Source organism: Oncorhynchus mykiss, chromosome 6 (genome assembly GCF_013265735.2).
Source record: "Oncorhynchus mykiss isolate Arlee chromosome 6, USDA_OmykA_1.1, whole genome shotgun sequence".
In the NCBI taxonomy this organism is placed as follows: Eukaryota; Metazoa; Chordata; class Actinopteri; order Salmoniformes; family Salmonidae; genus Oncorhynchus; species Oncorhynchus mykiss.
Window position 1 is genome coordinate 97,610,582 of NC_048570.1, and position 20,366 is coordinate 97,630,947.

Here is a 20,366-nt window from a genome sequence, read left to right on the forward strand (position 1 = left end):
CAACACTATATAGAACACCAACGCTATATAGAACACCAACACTATATAGAACACCAACACTATATAGAACACCAACACTATATAGAACACCAACACTATATAGAACACCAACACTATATACAACACCAACACTATATAGAACACCAACACTATATAGAACACCAACACCATCTAGAACACCAACACTATATAGAACACCAACACTATATAGAACACCAACACTATATAGAACACCGACACTGTATAGAACACCAACACTGTATAGAACACCTACACTATATAGAACACCTACACTATATAGAACACCAACACTATATAGAACACCAACACTATATAGAACACCAACACCAACACTATATAGAACACCAACACTATATAGAACACCAACACTATATAGAACACCAACACCAACACCAACACTATATAGAACACCAACACTATATAGAACACCAACACCAACACTATATAGAACACCAACACTATATAGAACACCAACACTATATAGAACACCAACACTATATAGAACACCGACACTGTATAGAACACCAACACTGTATAGAACACCAACACTATATAGAACACCAACACCAACACTATATAGAACACCAACACTATATAGAACACCAACACTATATAGAACACCAACACTATATAGAACACCGACACTGTATAGAACACCAACACTATATAGAACACCAACACCATCTAGAACACCAACACTATATAGAACACCGACACTATATAGAACACCGACACTGTATAGAACACCAACACTATATAGAACACCAACACTATATAGAACACCAACACTATATAGAACACCAACACCAACACTATATAGAACACCAACACTATATAGAACACCAACACTATATAGAACACCAACACTATATAGAACACCAACACTATATAGAACACCAACACTATATAGAACACCAACACTATATAGAACACCGACACTATATAGAACACCGACACTGTATAGAACACCAACACTATATAGAACACCAACACTATATAGAACACCAACACTATATAGAACACCAACACCAACACTATATAGAACACCAACACTATATAGAACACCGACGCTATATAGAACACCGACACTATATAGAACACCAACACCATCTAGAACACCAACACTATATAGAACACCAACACTATATAGAACACCAACACTATATAGAACACCAACACTATATAGAACACCAACACTATATAGAACACCAACACTATATAGAACACCAACACTATATAGAACACCAACACCAACACTATATAGAACACCTACACTATATAGAACACCAACACTATATAGAACACCAACACCAACACTATATAGAACACCAACACTATATAGAACACCAACACTATATAGAACACCAACACTATATAGAACACCAACACCATCTAGAACACCAACACTATATAGAACACCAACACTATATAGAACACCAACACTATATAGAACACCAACACTATATAGAACACCAACACTATATAGAACACCAACACTATATAGAACACCAACACTATATAGAACACCAACACCAACACTATATAGAACACCGACGCTATATAGAACACCGACGCTATATAGAACACCAACACCATCTAGAACACCAACACTATATAGAACACCAACACTATATAGAACACCGACACTATATAGAACACCAACACTATATAGAACACCAACACTATATAGAACACCAACACTATATAGAACACCAACGCTATATAGAACACCAACACTATATAGAACACCAACACTATATAGAACACCAACACTATATAGAACACCAACACTATATAGAACACCAACACTATATAGAACACCTACACTATATAGAACACCAACACTATATAGAACACCAACGCTATATAGAACACCAACACTATATAGAACACCAACACTATATAGAACACCAACACTATATAGAACACCAACACTATATAGAACACCAACACTATATAGAACACCGACGCTATATAGAACACCGACACTATATAGAACACCAACACCATCTAGAACACCAACACTATATAGAACACCAACACTATATAGAACACCAACACTATATAGAACACCAACACTATATAGAACACCAACACCATCTAGAACACCAACACTATATAGAACACCAACACTATATAGAACACCAACACCATCTAGAACACCAACACTATATAGAACACCAACACCATCTAGAACACCAACACCATCTAGAACACCAACACTATATAGAACACCAACACTATATAGAACACCAACACCATCTAGAACACCAACACTATATAGAACACCAACACTATATAGAACACCGACGCTATATAGAACACCGACACTATATAGAACACCAACACCATCTAGAACACCAACACTATATAGAACACCAACACTATATAGAACACCAACACTATATAGAACACCAACACTATATAGAACACCAACACTATATAGAACACCAACACTATATAGAACACCAACACTATATAGAACACCAACACTATATAGAACACCAACACCAACACTATATAGAACACCGACGCTATATAGAACACCGACGCTATATAGAACACCAACACCATCTAGAACACCAACACTATATAGAACACCAACACTATATAGAACACCAACACTATATAGAACACCAACACTATATAGAACACCGACGCTATATAGAACACCGACACTATATAGAACACCAACACCATCTAGAACACCAACACTATATAGAACACCAACACTATATAGAACACCAACACTATATAGAACACCAACACTATATAGAACACCAACACCATCTAGAACACCAACACTATATAGAACACCAACACTATATAGAACACCAACACTATATAGAACACCAACACTATATAGAACACCAACACCATCTAGAACACCAACACTATATAGAACACCAACACTATATAGAACACCAACACTATATACAACACCAACACTATATAGAACACCAACACTATATAGAACACCAACACTATATAGAACACCAACACTATATAGAACACCAACACTATATAGAACACCAACACTATATAGAACACCAACACTATATAGAACACCAACACTATATAGAACACCAACACTATATAGAACACCAACACTATATAGAACACCAACACTATATAGAACACTGTGCTCTGTGCTGTCCTCCTGGGCTCTGTGCTGCCCTCCTGGGCTCTGTGCTGCCCTCCTGGGCTCTGTGCTGCCCTCCTGGGCTCTGTGCTGCCCTCCTGGGCTCTGTGCTGCCCTCCTCTACTACGTTCAACTCTGGGTCAGTTTAATCATCTACTCTCTGTTAGGAATAATTCACGAGGTTCAGTGTCCAATCCCTCTTCTCTTGGCAAATCTCTCCTCAACACTCTGAAATGGGATCCAAATATTCCCCTGGTCAGCATCGATGCTGCACAGCAGTAACAACAAGACTAGTAGTGTCCCGGTCAGCTTCGATGCTGCACAGCAATAACAGCAAGACTAGTATTGTCCTGGTCAGCATCGATGCTGCACAGCAATAACAACAAGACTAGTAGTGTCCCGGTCAGCTTCGATGCTGCACAGCAAGACTAGTCTTGTCCCGGTCAGCATCGATGCTGCAGAGCAATAACAACAAGACTAGTATTGTCCTGGTCAGCATCGATGCTGCAGAGCAATAACAACAAGACTAGTATTGTCCTGGTCAGCATCGATGCTGCACAGCGATAACAACAAGACTAGTATTGTCCCACTAGCTATATGGATCAGCGGACTAGGACTGAGGGGCCAGCAAGGGACCCTGTTAGCTAGCCACAAACCGAAATACTATCTGAAATAATTTTCAAATACTGTATCTGTGCTTGATTGAGCTGGTCTGTTGCGATTGAACCGATGGAAAAGTCTGAAATGTTCACTACCATGTCCACCTGGCACGCAAATCCTGAAGCAAACACTATCTGGTTAACCGTACTCCGCCCCCCCCCCCCCCCCCCCGGGTCTGGTAAAACCATAATCCGCCCCCCCAGGTCTGGTAAACCATAATCCGCCCCCCCCAGGTCTGGTAAACCATACTCCGCCCCCCCCAGGTCTGGTAAACCATACTCCCCCCCCCCCCCCCCACCGGGTCTGGTAAACCATACTCCCCCCCCCCCCCCCCCCCACCGGGTCTGGTAAACCATACTCCCCCCCCCCCCCCCCCCCCGGGTCTGGTAAACCATACTCCACCCCCCCCCCCCCCCCAGGTCTGGTAAACCATACTCCCCCCCCCCCCCCCAGGTCTGGTAAACCATACTCCCCCCCCCCCCCAGGTCTGGTAAACCATACTCCCCCCCCCCCCCCCCCCCCACCGGGTCTGGTAAACCATACTCCGCCCCCCCCCCCCAGGTCTGGTAAACCGTACTCCGTTTCCCTCCCCCCTCCCCCCCAGGTCTGGTAAACCGTACTCCGTTTCCCTCCCCCCTCCCCCCCAGGTCTGGTAAACCGTACTCCGTTTCCTCCCCCCCAGGTCTGGTAAACCGTACTCCGTTTCCCTCCCCCCCAGGTCTGGTAAACCGTACTCCGTTTCCTCCCCCCCAGGTCTGGTAAACCGTACTCCGTTTCCTCCCCCCTAGGTCTGGTAAACCGTACTCCGTTTCCTCCCCCCTAGGTCTGGTAAACCGTACTCCGTTTCCCTCCCCCCTCCCCCCCAGGTCTGGTAAACCGTACTCCGTTTCCCTCCCCCCTCCCCCCCAGGTCTGGTAAACCGTACTCCGTTTCCTCCCCCCCAGGTCTGGTAAACCGTACTCCGTTTCCCTCCCCCCCAGGTCTGGTAAACCGTACTCCGTTTCCTCCCCCCCAGGTCTGGTAAACCGTACTCCGTTTCCTCCCCCCTAGGTCTGGTAAACCGTACTCCGTTTCCTCCCCCCCAGGTCTGGTAAACCGTACTCCGTTTCCCTCCCCCCCAGGTCTGGTAAACCGTACTCCGTTTCCTCCCCCACAGGTCTGGTAAACCGTACTCCGTTTCCTCCCCCCCAGGTCTGGTAAACCGTACTCCGTTTCCCTCCCCCCTCCCCCCCAGGTCTGGTAAACCGTACTCCGTTTCCCTCCCCCCCCAGGTCTGGTAAACCGTACTCCGTTTCCTCCCCCCCAGGTCTGGTTAACTGTACTCCACCCCCCCCCCCCCCCCCCCCCCCAGGTCTGGTAAACCATACTCCGTTTCCCTCCCCCCCAGGTCTCAAGCTCAGGCTTATTTGATGAGAAATGTAAGCAGCTTTGCTCTTGGGTTTCTGTCGTAGTAGGCCGTGAGACACATTAGAAAGTCTATTCACGTTGTTTACCCCAGGCCTTTAATAGTGGATCAGGGTTATAACCAAACCCAGGTCTTTAATAGTGGATCAGGGTTATAACCAGCCTTTAATAGTGGATCAGGGTTATAACCAGCCTTTAATAGTGGATCAGGGTTATAACCAGCCTTTAATAGTGGATCAGGGTTATAACCAGCCTTTAATAGTGGATCAGGGTTATAACCAAACCCAGGTCTTTAATAGTGGATCAGGGTTATAACCAGCCTTTAATAGTGGATCAGGGTTATAACCAGCCATTAATAGTGGATCAGGGTTATAATCAACCCCAGGCCTTTAATAGTGGATCAGGGTTATAACCAGCCTTTAATAGTGGATCAGGGTTATAACCAACCCCAGGCCTTTAATAGTGGATCAGGGTTATAACCAGCCTTTAATAGTGGATCAGGGTTATAACCAACCCCAAGCATTGAATAGTGGATCAGGGTTATAACCAACCCCAGGCCTTTAATAGTGGATCAGGGTTATAACCAACCCCAGGCCTTTAATAGTGGATCAGGGTTATAACCAACCCCAGGCCTTTAATAGTGGATCAGGGTTATAACCAACCCCAGGCCTTTAATAGTGGATCAGGGTTATAACCAACCCCAGGCCTTTAATAGTGGATCAGGGTTATAACCAGCCTTTAATAGTGGATCAGGGTTATAACCAGCCTTTAATAGTGGATCAGGGTTATAACCAACCCCAGGCCTTTAATAGTGGATCAGGGTTATAACCAACCCCAGGCCTTTAATAGTGGATCAGGGTTATAACCAACCCCAGGCCTTTAATAGTGGATCAGGGTTATAACCAACCCCAGGCCTTTAATAGTGGATCGGGGTTATAACCAACCCCAGGCCTTTAATAGTGGATGAGGGTTATAACCAGCCTTTAATAGTGGATCAGGGTTATAACCAGCCTTTAATAGTGGATCAGGGTTATAACCAACCCCAGGCCTTTAATAGTGGATCAGGGTTATAACCAACCCCAGGCCTTTAATAGTGGATCGGGGTTATAACCAACCCCAGGCCTTTAATAGTGGATGAGGGTTATAACCAGCCTTTAATAGTGGATCAGGGTTATAACCAGCCTTTAATAGTGGATCAGGGTTATAACCAGCCTTTAATAGTGGATCAGGGTTATAACCAGCCTTTAATAGTGGATCAGGGTTATAACCAGCCTTTAATAGTGGACCAGGGTTATAACCAGCCTTTAATAGTGGATCAGGGTTATAACCAACCCCAGGCCTTTAATAGTGGATCAGGGTTATAACCAACCCCAGGCCTTTAATAGTGGATCAGGGTTATAACCAACCCCAGGCCTTTAATAGTGGATCAGGGTTATAACCAACCACAGGCCTTTAATAGTGGATCAGGGTTATAACCAGCCTTTAATAGTGGATCAGGGTTATAACCAACCCCAGGCCTTTAATAGTGGACCAGGGTTATAACCAACCCCAGGCCTTTAATAGTGGATCAGGGTTATAACCAGCCTTTAATAGTGGATCAGGGTTATAACAAGCCTTTAATAGTGGATTAGGGTTATAACCAACCCCAGGCCTTTAATAGTGGATCAGGGTTATAACCAACCCCAGGCCTTTAATAGTGGATCAGGGTTATAACCAACCCCAGGCCTTTAATAGTGGATCAGGGTTATAACCAGCCCCAGGCCTTTAATAGTGGATCAGGGTTATAACCAAACCCAGTCCTTTAATAGTGGATCAGGGTTATAACCAGCCTTTAATAGTGGATCAGGGTTATAATCAACCCCAGGCCTTTAATAGTGGATCAGGGTTATAACCAGCCTTTAATAGTGGATCAGGGTTGTAACCAGCCTTTAATAGTGGATCAGGGTTATAACCAGCCTTTAATAGTGGATCAGGGTTATAACCAGCCTTTAATAGTGGATCAGGGTTATAACCAGCCTTTAATAGTGGAGCAGGGTTATAACCAGCCTTTAATAGTGGATCAGGGTTATAACCAACCCCAGGCCTTTAATAGTGGATCAGGGTTATAACCAGTCTTTAATAGTGGATCAGGGTTATAACCAACCCCAGGCCTTTAATAGTGGATCAGGGTTATAACCAACCCCAGGTCTTTAATAGTGGTTCAGGGTTATAACCAGCCTTTAATAGTGGATCAGGGTTATAACCAACCCCAGGCCTTTAATAGTGGACCAGGGTTATAACCAACCCCAGGCCTTTAATAGTGGATCAGGGTTATAACAAGCCTTTAATAGTGGATTAGGGTTATAACCAACCCCAGGCCTTTAATAGTGGATCAGGGTTATAACCAACCCCAGGCCTTTAATAGTGGATCAGGGTTATAACCAACCCCAGGCCTTTAATAGTGGATCAGGGTTATAACCAGCCCCAGGCCTTTAATAGTGGATCAGGGTTATAACCAAACCCAGTCCTTTAATAGTGGATCAGGGTTATAACCAGCCTTTAATAGTGGATCAGGGTTATAATCAACCCCAGGCCTTTAATAGTGGATCAGGGTTATAACCAGCCTTTAATAGTGGATCAGGGTTATAACCAGCCTTTAATAGTGGATCAGGGTTATAACCAGCCTTTAATAGTGGATCAGGGTTATAACCAGCCTTTAATAGTGGATCAGGGTTATAACCAGCCTTTAATAGTGGAGTAGGGTTATAACCAGCCTTTAATAGTGGATCAGGGTTATAACCAACCCCAGGCCTTTAATAGTGGATCAGGGTTATAACCAGTCTTTAATAGTGGATCAGGGTTATAACCAACCCCAGGCCTTTAATAGTGGATCAGGGTTATAACCAACCCCAGGTCTTTAATAGTGGTTCAGGGTTATAACCAGCCTTTAATAGTGGATCAGGGTTATAACCAGCCTTTAATAGTGGATCAGGGTTATAACCAACCCCAGTCCTTTAATAGTGGATCAGGGTCATAACCAACCCCAGGTCTTTAATAGTGGATCAGGGTTATAATCAGCCTTTAATAGTGGATCAGGGTTATAACCATTCTTTAATAGTGGATCAGGGTTATAACCAACCCCAGGCATTTAATAGTGGATCAGGGTTATAACCAACCCCCAGGCCTTTAATAGTGGATCAGGGTTATAACCAGCCTTTAATAGTGGATCAGGGTTATAACCAAACCCAGGCCTTTAATAGTGGATCAGGGTTATAACCAGCCTTTAATAGTGGATCAGGGTTATAACCAACCCCAGGCCTTTAATAGTGGATCAGGGTTATAACCAACCCCAGGTCTTTAATAGTGGATCAGGGTTATAACCAGCCTTAATAGTGGATCAGGGTTATAACCAAACCCAGGTATTTAATAGTGGATCAGGGTTATTACCAGCCTTTAATAGTGGATCAGGGTTATAACCACCCTCAGGCCTTTAATAGTGGATCAGGGTTATAACCAGCCTTTAATAGTGGATCAGGGTTATAACCACCCTCAGGCCTTTAATAGTGGATCAGGGTTATAATCAGCCTTTAATAGTGGATCAGGGTTATAACCAGCCTTTAATAGTGGATCAGGGTTATAACCAAACCCAGGCCTTTAATAGTGGATCAGGGTTATAACCAGCCTTTAATAGTGGATCAGGGTTATAACCAACCCCAGGCCTTTAATAGTGGATCAGGGTTATAACCAGCCCCAGGCCTTTAATAGTGGATCAGGGTTATAACCAGCCTTTAATAGTGGATCAGGGTTATAACCAACCCCAGGCCTTTAATAGTGGATCAGGGTTATAACCAGCCTTTAATAGTGGATCAGGGTTATAACCAGGCTTTAATAGTGGATCAGGGTTATAACCAACCCCAGGCCTTTAATAGTGGATCAGGGTTATAACCAACCCCAGGTCTTTAATAGTGGATCAGGGTTATAACCAGCCTTAATAGTGGATCAGGGTTATAACCAAACCCAGGTCTTTAATAGTGGATCAGGGTTATTACCAGCCTTTAATAGTGGATCAGGGTTATAACCACCCTCAGGCCTTTAATAGTGGATCAGGGTTATAACCAGCCTTTAATAGTGGATCAGGGTTATAACCACCCTCAGGCCTTTAATAGTGGATCAGGGTTATTACCAGCCTTTAATAGTGGATCAGGGTTATAACCAACCCCAGGTCTTTAATAGTGGATCAGGGTTATAACCAGCCTTTAATAGTGGATCAGGGTTATAACCAACCCCAGGTCTTTAATAGTAGATCAGGGTTATAACCAGCCTTTAATAGTGGATCAGGGTTATAACCAAGCCCAAGACCTTTAATAGTAGATCAGGGTTATAACCAGCCCCAGGCCTGCAGTGCTGCAGTATGCTGTGCACCACCAATAAGTAGCACCCACCTGTATAGAGAATGCATTGTGTTATGGAGAGAGTTACAAAGACAATCTCCTGATGATGTCATGTCTCCTCCTCTGCAGGTGTTGTATAAGGTGTACATGTCCTTCGTGGAGGTGGGCCCTGAGAATGTTCAGACAGCTGACTATTTCAAAGGAGTGGGTGAGGATGAGTTCTGGTGTTTAGCTGTAGTCTGTGTTAGCTGTAGTCTGTGTTTAGCTGTAGTCTGTGTTAGCTGTAGTCTGTGTTTAGCTGTAGTCTGTGTTTAGCTGTAGTCTGTGTTAGCTGTAGTCTGTGTTAGCTGTAGTCTGTGTTAGCTCTAGTCTGTGTTAGCTCTAGTCTGTGTTTAGCTGTAGTCTGTGTTTAGCTGTAGTCTGTGTTAGCTGTAGTCTGTGTTTAGCTGTAGTCTGTGTTAGCTGTAGTCTGTGTTAGCTGTAGTCTGTGTTTAGCTGTAGTCTGTGTTAGCTGTAGTCTGTGTTAGCTGTAGTCTGTGTTAGCTGTAGTCTGTGTTAGCTGTAGTCTGTGTTAGCTGTAGTCTGTGTTAGCTGTAGTCTGTGTTAGCTGTAGTCTGTGTTAGCTGTAGTCTGTGTTAGCTGTAGTCTCTGTTTAGCTGTAGTCTGTGTTAGCTGTAGTCTGTGTTAGCTGTAGTCTATTTACACATATACTATGCTCTGCATAGCCACTATGAGACCTCTCCTGATGTCCTGTCTCTGAACCTAAAGACTCTCCCACGTCCCCTGTGCCTCCTCTCTTCCTCCTCCCCTCTCTCTCCACCCTTCCTCCTCCCCTCTCCCTCCACCCTTCCTCTCTCCCCCTCCACCCTTCCTCCTCCTCCCCCTCTTCCTCCCTGTCTCCCTCCACCCTTCCTCCTCCACCTCCCCATCTTCCTCCTCCTTTCTCCTCTTCATCCCTTTCTCCCCATCTTCCTCCACCCCTCTCCTCTTCCTCCCTGTCTCCCCATCTTCCTCCACCCCTCTCCTCTTCCTCCCTGTCTCCCTCCACCCTTCCTCCTCCACCTCCCCATCTTCCTCATCCCTTCTCCTCTTCCTCCCTGTCTCCCCATCTTCCTCCACCCCTCTCCTCTTCCTCCCTGTCTCCCTCCACCCTTCCTCCTCACCCTCCTCCACCTCCCCCCTCTCCTCTTCCTCCCTGTCTCCCTCCACCCTTCCTCCTCCACCTCCCCATCTTCCTCATCCCTTCTCCTCTTCCTCCCTGTCTCCCCATCTTCCTCCACCCCTCTCCTCTTCCTCCCTGTCTACCTCCACCCTTCCTCCTCCCCCTCCTCCTCCCCATCTTCGTCCTTCTCTCCCTCCTCTCCCTCCTCAGCCTCATTCCTCATCGTCAGTATTGGGGGGACCATGGTGGGTCTGATCTTTGCTGCTCTCCTAGCCTTCATCACACGTTTCACCAAGAAGGTCCGCATCATTGAGCCTCTATTGGTCTTCCTCATGGTCTACCTGGCCTACCTCACCGCTGAGCTCTTCTCTCTGTCCGCCATCTTGTCGTGAGTACATCTTTAGTATGTGTTCTAGAAATCACCACAGAAACTGTGATGGTCTGTACTCAAAAATATGTTGCATTTAAACTCACTTCATTTTTCTAATATATTTTTTATTCCGCTGTCATTAGTCTGTGTGTGTGTGTGTGTGTGTGTGTCTGTGTGTGTGTGTCTGTGTGTGTGTGTGTGTGTGTCTGTGAGTGTGTGTGTGTGTCTGTGTGTCTGTGTGTCTGTCTGTGTGTGTGTGTGTGTCTGTGTGTGTGTGTGTGTGTGTGTGTGTGTGTGTGTGCAAGAAGAGAAAAAATGCAATTTTTTTTTTTTTTTAAGTTCAAAAACTGAAATACCTCATTTACATAAGTATTCAGACCCTTTGTTATGAGACTCTAAATTGATCTCAGGTGCATCCTGTTTCCATTGATCATCCTTGAGATGTTTCTACAACTTGATTGGAGTCCACCTGTGGTAAATTAAATTGATTGGACATGATTTTGGAAAGGCACACACCTGTCTATATAACGTCCCACAGTTGACAGTTCATGTCAGAGCAAAAACCAAGCCATGAGGTCAAAGGAATTGTTCGTAGAGCTCTGAGACAGGATTGTGTTGAGGTACAGATCTGGGGAAGGGTGCCAACACATTTCTGCAGCATTGAAGGTCCCCAAGAACACAGTGGCCTCCATCATTCTTAAATGGAAGAAGTTTGGAACCACCAAGACTCTTCCTAGAGCTGGCTGCCCAGTGGAGAAGGGCCTTGGTCAGGGAGGTGGCCAAGAACCTGATGGTCACTGTGACAGAGCTCCAGACTTCCTCTGTGGAGATGGGAGAACCTTCCAGAAGGACAAGCATCTCTGCAGCACTCCACCAATCAGGCCTTTAAGGTAGAGTGGCTAGATGGAAGCCATTCCTCAGTAAAAGGCACATGAGAGCCCGCTTGGAGTTTGACAAAAGGCACCTAATTGACTCTCAGACCATAAGAAACAAGATTCTCTGGTCTGATGAAACCAAGATTGAACTCTTTGGCCTGAATGCCAAGTGTCACGTCTGGAGGAAAATTGGCACCACCCCCACGGTGAAGCATGGCGGTGGCAGCATCATGCTGTGGGGGACTGGGAGACTAGTCAGGATCAAGGGAAAGATGAACGGAGCAATGTACAGCGAGATCCTTGATGAAAGCCTGCTCCAGAGTGCTCAGGACCTCAGACTGGGTCTGAATACTTTCCAAAGGCGCTGTATATGGGGGGGGGGGGGGGGTGTCAGTGGGTACATGTATATGGATGTGTGTGTATAGACCTACATTACAATACAACCACTGTATGTTACAATATGAACATCTCCACAGGATCTATCTTCCCTACAGACCAACATTACAATACAACCACTGTATGTTACAATATGAACATCTCAACAGGACCTATCCTCCCTATAGACCTACATTACAATACAACCAACAACCAACAATACAGTTGTAAACATGTAATAGGTTTTTGTTTCATCACTGATTCTACGTGTCAGTGTGAATCATGTCTCATATCTCCCCCCTTCATAACATTACAGTTGTATATCCAACAGGCTGTGTGTTTGTAGATGGACTGAGGTAGGTAGATTGTATAGCTAACAGGCTGTGTGTTTGTAGATGGACTGAGGTAGGTAGATTGTATACCTAACAGGCTGTGTGTTTGTAGATGGACTGAGGTGGGTAGATTGTATAGCTAACAGGCTGTGTGTTTGTAGATGGACTGAGGTAGGTAGATTGTATAGCTAACAGGCTGTGTTTGTAGATGGACTGAGGTAGGTAGATTGTATAGCTAACAGGCTGTGTGTTTGTAGATGGACTGAGGTAGGTAGATTGTACAGCTAACAGGCTGTGTGTTTGTAGATATACAGCAGCCAAAGTGATAATGGCTGGGGTCATTTTGGCTTGTTTTGCTGTTCTCCAAATAGCATTTTAGAGATTTTAAATTGTATAGAAATGCAGTAAATGAGCTTCAATTTTCAAAAATGTCCTCTTCCGGACTTCACTCAAACTCCAACCCTGGTTAAGGCCCTGGGCTCAGGTTCTCTAAACCCTCTTTAGAAGGAATGTCTTCTAAACTGCCATGTTTTTCTCTTAACTATAGACTTAAGAAGAAAGTTCAGCAAAGTTGCAATTCCTCAAAAAGGTTCTTGGAAAATTCTCTTTCGCTGTTTTCTTATGTTTCTCCTTAAAGCAAAAAGTTAAGAAATTTATATTCTTGAAAATAAAGTTTGTGGTAAATATTTTTAAATTCCAAGATAGCTAAACCATTGTCTTAAACTCTGGGCAGTGAGAGAAAACAGCTCGTGAAAATCAATTGTACATAATTCACTCTCAAACTATATCTGAAAGTTTCAGTATTGATCATTTTAAGTATTGATCATTTTATTAAGTATTGATAATTTTTTTGCCATCGCTAGCTAGCTCGATAGCTAAATTGGTTGCCTAGCAACAAACATCTTAAGAAGACACGTAAGAAGATGTTTGAGGAGTTTGTAAGAAAATCATAAAATCTTAAGATATTGTTGAGGAATTGCACTTACGAACTATCTTATGAACTTCTTAATTTTTTTGCATTTAAGAAGTTTTCTGTCCTCTGTCTCTCTCTCTCTCCACCTTCAGAATGACGTTCTGTGGTATCGGCTGTAACAAGTACGTGGAGGCCAACATATCCCAGAAATCTCGTACCACGGTGAAGTACACGATGAAAACCCTGGCCAGCATCGCCGAAACCATCATCTTCATCTTCCTGGGCATCTCAGCCGTGGACAAATCTAAGTGGGCCTGGGACACAGGACTCATCTCCTGTACGCTCATCTTCATCTTTGTCTTCAGGGCCCTGGGTAGGTGTGCCCTCTTACTAAACATTGATTCAGTACCCAGCGTTGTTACTCTACACGTAGCTGAAGGTGAATCTCAATACTATACTACTATGTATCAGGGATTGCAGCCCCCTGGGTAAGAGTGGACCTACGCAGCACAAAGAGAGGAGTCTTCTCTGTCCTTAATGTGGATTTATTTGACCAACATTCTTGTCTGGGAGAGCCTTTCGTCAGGGTGCTTGTCTGGAGAGAGCCTTTCGTCAGGGTGCTTGTCTGAGAGAGCCTTTCATCAGGGTGCTTGTCTGAGATAGCCTTTCGTCAGGGTGCTTGTCTGAGAGAGCCTTTCGTCAGGGTGCTTGTCTGAGAGAGCCTTTCGTCAGGGTGCTTGTCTGAGAGAGCCTTTCATCAGGGTGCTTGTCTGAGAGAGCCTTTCATCAGGGTGCTTGTCTGAGAGAGCCTTTCATCAGGGTGCTTGTCTGAGATAGCCTTTCGTCAGGGTGCTTGTCTGAGAGAGCCTTTCATCAGGGTGCTTGTCTGAGATAGCCTTTCGTCAGGGTGCTTGTCTGGAGAGAGCCTTTCGTCAGGGTGCTTGTCTGGAGAGAGCCTTTCGTCAGGGTGCTTGTCTGGAGAGAGCCTTTCGTCAGGGTGCTTGTCTGGAGAGAGCCTTTCGTCAGGGTGCTTGTCTGAAGAGCCTTTCGTCAGGGTGCTTGTCTGGAGAGAGCCTTTCGTCAGGGTGCTTGTCTGGAGAGCCTTTCGTCAGGGTGCTTGTCTGAGAGAGCCTTTCGTCAGGGTGCTTGTCTGGAGAGAGCCTTTCGTCAGGGTGCTTGTCTGGAGAGCCTTTCATCAGGGTGCTTGTCTGAGAGAGCCTTTCGTCAGGGTGCTTGTCTGGAGAGAGCCTTTCGTCAGGGTGCTTGTCTGGAGAGAGCCTTTCGTCAGGGTGCTTGTCTGAAGAGCCTTTCATCAGGGTGCTTGTCTGAGAGAGCCTTTCATCAGGGTGCTTGTCTGAGATAGCCTTTCGTCAGGGTGCTTGTCTGAGAGAGAGCCTTTCGTCAGGGTGCTTGCTTTACACACAGATACTGAACAGAGTCTTGAGGATCCAGCGTGTTTTTTCAGTGATCGGGCCTCTCTATAAAACCTTTAATGCCAAACAGATGATAAAATAATCACTCATTCAATTAACTCCAAAACGTGTCTGAATATCTGCCGTCCTTTATCAATAATCAGGACTCTGTACTCAATGATGAGTCTGAGGATGTATTGGCACGACTTCATTTATACTGTGGGGGGGGGGGGGGATAAGTATTATACTGTAGCTGTTGGATTCTCTTGTCTCTGATCTCTTTCAGGTGTGGTCATGCAGACCTGGGTGTTGAACTGGTTCCGCCTCGTCCCATTGGACAAGATCGACCAGGTGGTGATGTCGTACGGTGGCCTGCGAGGGGCGGTGGCGTTTGCCTTGGTGGTGCTGCTGGACGCAGAACGGGTCCCGGCTAAAGACTACTTCGTGGCCACAACCATCATAGTGGTTTTCTTCACTGTGATGTTCCAGGTAAAGTATTTACTAGAGATATTTTAATACTAGAGATATTTTAATACATATTTTATACTAGATATATTTTAATACATATTTTATACTAGATATATTTTAATACATATTTTATACTAGAGATATTTTAATACCAGAGATATTTTAATACCAGAGATATTTTAATACTAGAGATATTTTAATACCAGAGATATTTTAATACTAGAGATATTTTAATACCAGAGATATTTTAATACCAGAGATATTTTAATACCAGAGATATTTTAATACTAGAGATATTTTAATACTAGAGATATTTTAATACTAGAGATATTTTAATACAAGCCATATTTTAATACTAGAGATATTTTAATACTAGAGATATTTTAATACTAGATATATTTTAATACAAGCTATATTTTAATACTAGAGATATTTTAATACAAGCCATATTTTAATACTAGAGATATTTTAATACTAGAGATATTTTAATACTAGAGATCATTTAATACTAGATATATTTTAATACTAGAGATATTTTAATACTAGAGATATTTTATACTATATATATTTTTATATTAGAGATATTTTAATAGATATTTTAATTCTAGAGATATTTTAATACTAGATATATTTTAAAACTAGAGATATTTTAAAACTAGAGATATTTTTATACTAGAGATATTTTAATACTAGAGATATTTAATGCCAGATATTTTATACTATATATATTTTAATACTAGAGATATTTAATACCAGAGATATTTTATACTATATATATTTTTATACTAGAGATATTTTAATAGATATTTTAATTCTAGAGATATTTTAATACTAGATATATTTTAAAACTAGAGATATTTTTATACTAGAGATATTTTAATACTAGAGATATTTTAATACTAGATATATTTTAATACTAGATATATTTTAAAACTAGAGATATTTTAAAACTAGAGATATTTTTATACTAGAGATATTTTAATACTAGAGATATTTTAATACTAGATATATTTTAATACTAGAGATATTTTTATACTAGAGATATTTAATACCAGATATTTTATACTATATATATTTTTATACTAGAGATATTTTAATAGATATTTTAATACTAGAGATATTTTAATACTAGAGATATTTTAATACTAGAGATATTTTAATACCAGAGATATTTTAATACCAGAGATATTTTAATACCAGAGATATTTTAATACTAGAGATATTTTAATACTAGAGATATTTTAATACTAGAGATATTTTAATACAAGCCATATTTTAATACTAGAGATATTTTAATACTAGATATATTTTAATACTAGAGATATTTTATACTAGAGATATTTTATACTATATATATTTTTATATTAGAGATATTTTAATAGATATTTTAATTCTAGAGATATTTTAATACTAGATATATTTTAAAACTAGAGATATTTTAAAACTAGAGATATTTTTATACTAGAGATATTTTATACTATATATATTTTTATATTAGAGATATTTTAATAGATATTTTAATTCTAGAGATATTTTAATACTAGATATATTTTAAAACTAGAGATATTTTAAAACTAGAGATATTTTTATACTAGAGATATTTTAATACTAGAGATATTTAATGCCAGATATTTTATACTATATATATTTTAATACTAGAGATATTTAATACCAGAGATATTTTATACTATATATATTTTTATACTAGAGATATTTTAATAGATATTTTAATTCTAGAGATATTTTAATACTAGATATATTTTAAAACTAGAGATATTTTTATACTAGAGATATTTTAATACTAGAGATATTTTAATACTAGATATATTTTAATACTAGATATATTTTAAAACTAGAGATATTTTAAAACTAGAGATATTTTTATACTAGAGATATTTTAATACTAGAGATATTTTAATACTAGATATATTTTAATACTAGAGATATTTTTATACTAGAGATATTTAATACCAGATATTTTATACTATATATATTTTTATACTAGAGATATTTTAATAGATATTTTAATACTAGAGATATTTTAATACTAGATATATTTAATACCAGAGATATTTTAAAACTAGAGATTTTTATACTAGAGATATTTTTATAGATATTTTAATACTAGAGATATTTTAATACTAGAGATATTTTAATACTAGATATATTTTTACACTAGACATATTTAAAAAAATATTTTAATACTGGAGATATTTTAATCTAAGCCATATTTTAATACTAGAGATATTTAATACCAGAGATATTTAATACCAGAGATATTTTAAAACTAGAGATATTTTTATACTAGAGATATTTTAATACTAGATATATTTTTATACTAGAGATATTTTTACACTAGAGATATTTTAAAATATATTTTAATACTGGAGATATTTTAATGCAAGCCATATTTTAATACTAGAGATATTTAATACCAGAGATATTTTATACTATATATATTTTTATACTAGAGATATTTTAATAGATATTTTAATACTAGAGATATTTTAATACTAGATATATTTTAATACCAGAGATATTTTAAAACTAGAGATATTTTTATACTAGAGATATTTTAATACTAGAGATATTTTAATACTAGATATATTTTAATACTAGAGATATTTTAATACTAGAGATATTTAATACCAGAGATATTTTATACTATATATATTTTTATACTAGAGATATTTTAATAGATATTTTAATACTAGAGATATTTTAATACTAGATATATTTTAATACCAGAGATATTTTAAAACTAGAGATATTTTTATACTAGAGATATTTTAATACTAGATATATTTTAATACTAGATATATTTTAATACTAGAGATATTTAATACCAGAGATATTTTATACTATATATATTTTTATTCTCGAGATATTTTAATAGATATTTTAATACTAGAGATATTTTAATACTAGATATATTTTAATACCAGAGATATTTTTATACTAGAGCTATTTTAATACTAGAGATATTTTAATACCAGAGATATTTTAAAACTAGAGATGTCTGGACATAAGTCTGGACACTGACTGTAGTCTATTATAATATTAACTGAAGTCTGGACACTGACTGTAGGTCTCATGTAGTCTATTATAATATTAACTGAAGTCTGGACACTGACTGTAGTCTATTATAATAGTAACTGAAGTCTGGACACTGACTGTAGTCTATTATAATATTAACTGAAGTCTGGACACTGACTGTAGGTCTCATGTAGTCTATTATAATATTAACTGAAGTCTGGACACTGACTGTAGTCTATTATAATAGTAACTGAAGTCTGGACACTGACTGTAGTCTATTATAATATTAACTGAAGTCTGGACACTGACTGTAGGTCTCATGTAGTCTATTATAATATTAACTGAAGTCTGGACACTGACTGTAGTCTATTATAATAGTAACTGAAGTCTGGACACTGACTGTAGTCTATTATAATATTAACTGAAGTCTGGACACTGACTGTAGGTCTCATGTAGTCTATTATAATAGTAACTGAAGTCTGGACACTGACTGTAGTCTATTATAATAGTAACTGAAGTCTGGACACTGACTGTAGTCTATTATAATATTAACTGAAGTCTGGACACTGACTGTAGTCTATTATAATAGTAACTGAAGTCTGGACACTGACTGTAGTCTATTATAATATTAACTGAAGTCTGGACACTGACTGTAGGTCTCATGTAGTCTATTATAATATTAACTGAAGTCTGGACACTGACTGTAGTCTATTATAATATTAACTGAAGTCTGGACACTGACTGTAGGTCTCATGTAGTCTATTATAATATTAACTGAAGTCTGGACACTGACTGTAGGTCTCATGTAGTCTATTATAATAGTAACTGAAGTCTGGACACTGACTGTAGTCTATTATAATAGTAACTGAAGTCTGGACACTGACTGTAGTCTATTATAATAGTAACTGAAGTCTGGACACTGACTGTAGGTCTCATGTAGTCTATTATAATAGTAACTGAAGTCTGGACACTGACTGTAGTCTATTATAATAGTAACTGAAGTCTGGACACTGACTGTAGGTCTCATGTAGTCTATTATAATAGTAACTGAAGTCTGGACACTGACTGTAGTCTATTATAATAGTAACTGAAGTCTGGACACTGACTGTAGGTCTCATGTAGTCTATTATAATAGTAACTGAAGTCTGGACACTGACTGTAGGTCTCATGTAGTCTATTATAATAGTAATTGAAGTCTGGACACTGACTGTAGTCTATTATAATATTAACTGAAGTCTGGACACTGACTGTAGGTCTCATGTAGTCTATTATAATAGTAACTGAAGTCTGGACACTGACTGTAGGTCTCATGTAGTCTATTATAATAGTAACTGAAGTCTGGACACTGACTGTAGGTCTCATGTAGTCTATTATAATAGTAACTGAAGTCTGGACACTGACTGTAGTCTATTATAATAGTAACTGAAGTCTGGACACTGACTGTAGTCTATTATAATAGTAACTGAAGTCTGGACACTGACTGTAGGTCTCATGTAGTCTATTATAATATTAACTGAAGTCTGGACACTGACTGTAGTCTATTATAATATTAACTGAAGTCTGGACACTGACTGTAGTCTATTATAATAGTAACTGAAGTCTGGACACTGACTGTAGTCTATTATAATATTAACTGAAGTCTGGACACTGACTGTAGTCTATTATAATAGTAACTGAAGTCTGGACACTGACTGCAGTCTATTATAATATTAACTGAAGTCTGGACACTGACTGTAGTCTATTATAATAGTAACTGAAGTCTGGACACTGACTGTAGTCTATTATAATAGTAACTGAAGTCTGGACACTGACTGTAGTCTATTATA

The 20,366-nt window shown here is 40.0% G+C and overlaps 1 protein-coding gene across 1 annotated transcript in view; it reads left to right on the forward strand.

Moving 5' to 3' along the window:
• The window catches only part of LOC110513174 (sodium/hydrogen exchanger 5), a 133,758-nt gene that overhangs the window by 74,048 nt on the left and 39,344 nt on the right, over nt 1-20,366 (forward strand). The window contains 4 exon segments of the mRNA XM_036981685.1: nt 9,727-9,805; nt 10,970-11,147; nt 13,777-13,997; nt 15,323-15,525. Of these exon segments, the coding sequence (XP_036837580.1) occupies nt 9,727-9,805; nt 10,970-11,147; nt 13,777-13,997; nt 15,323-15,525 (681 nt within the window).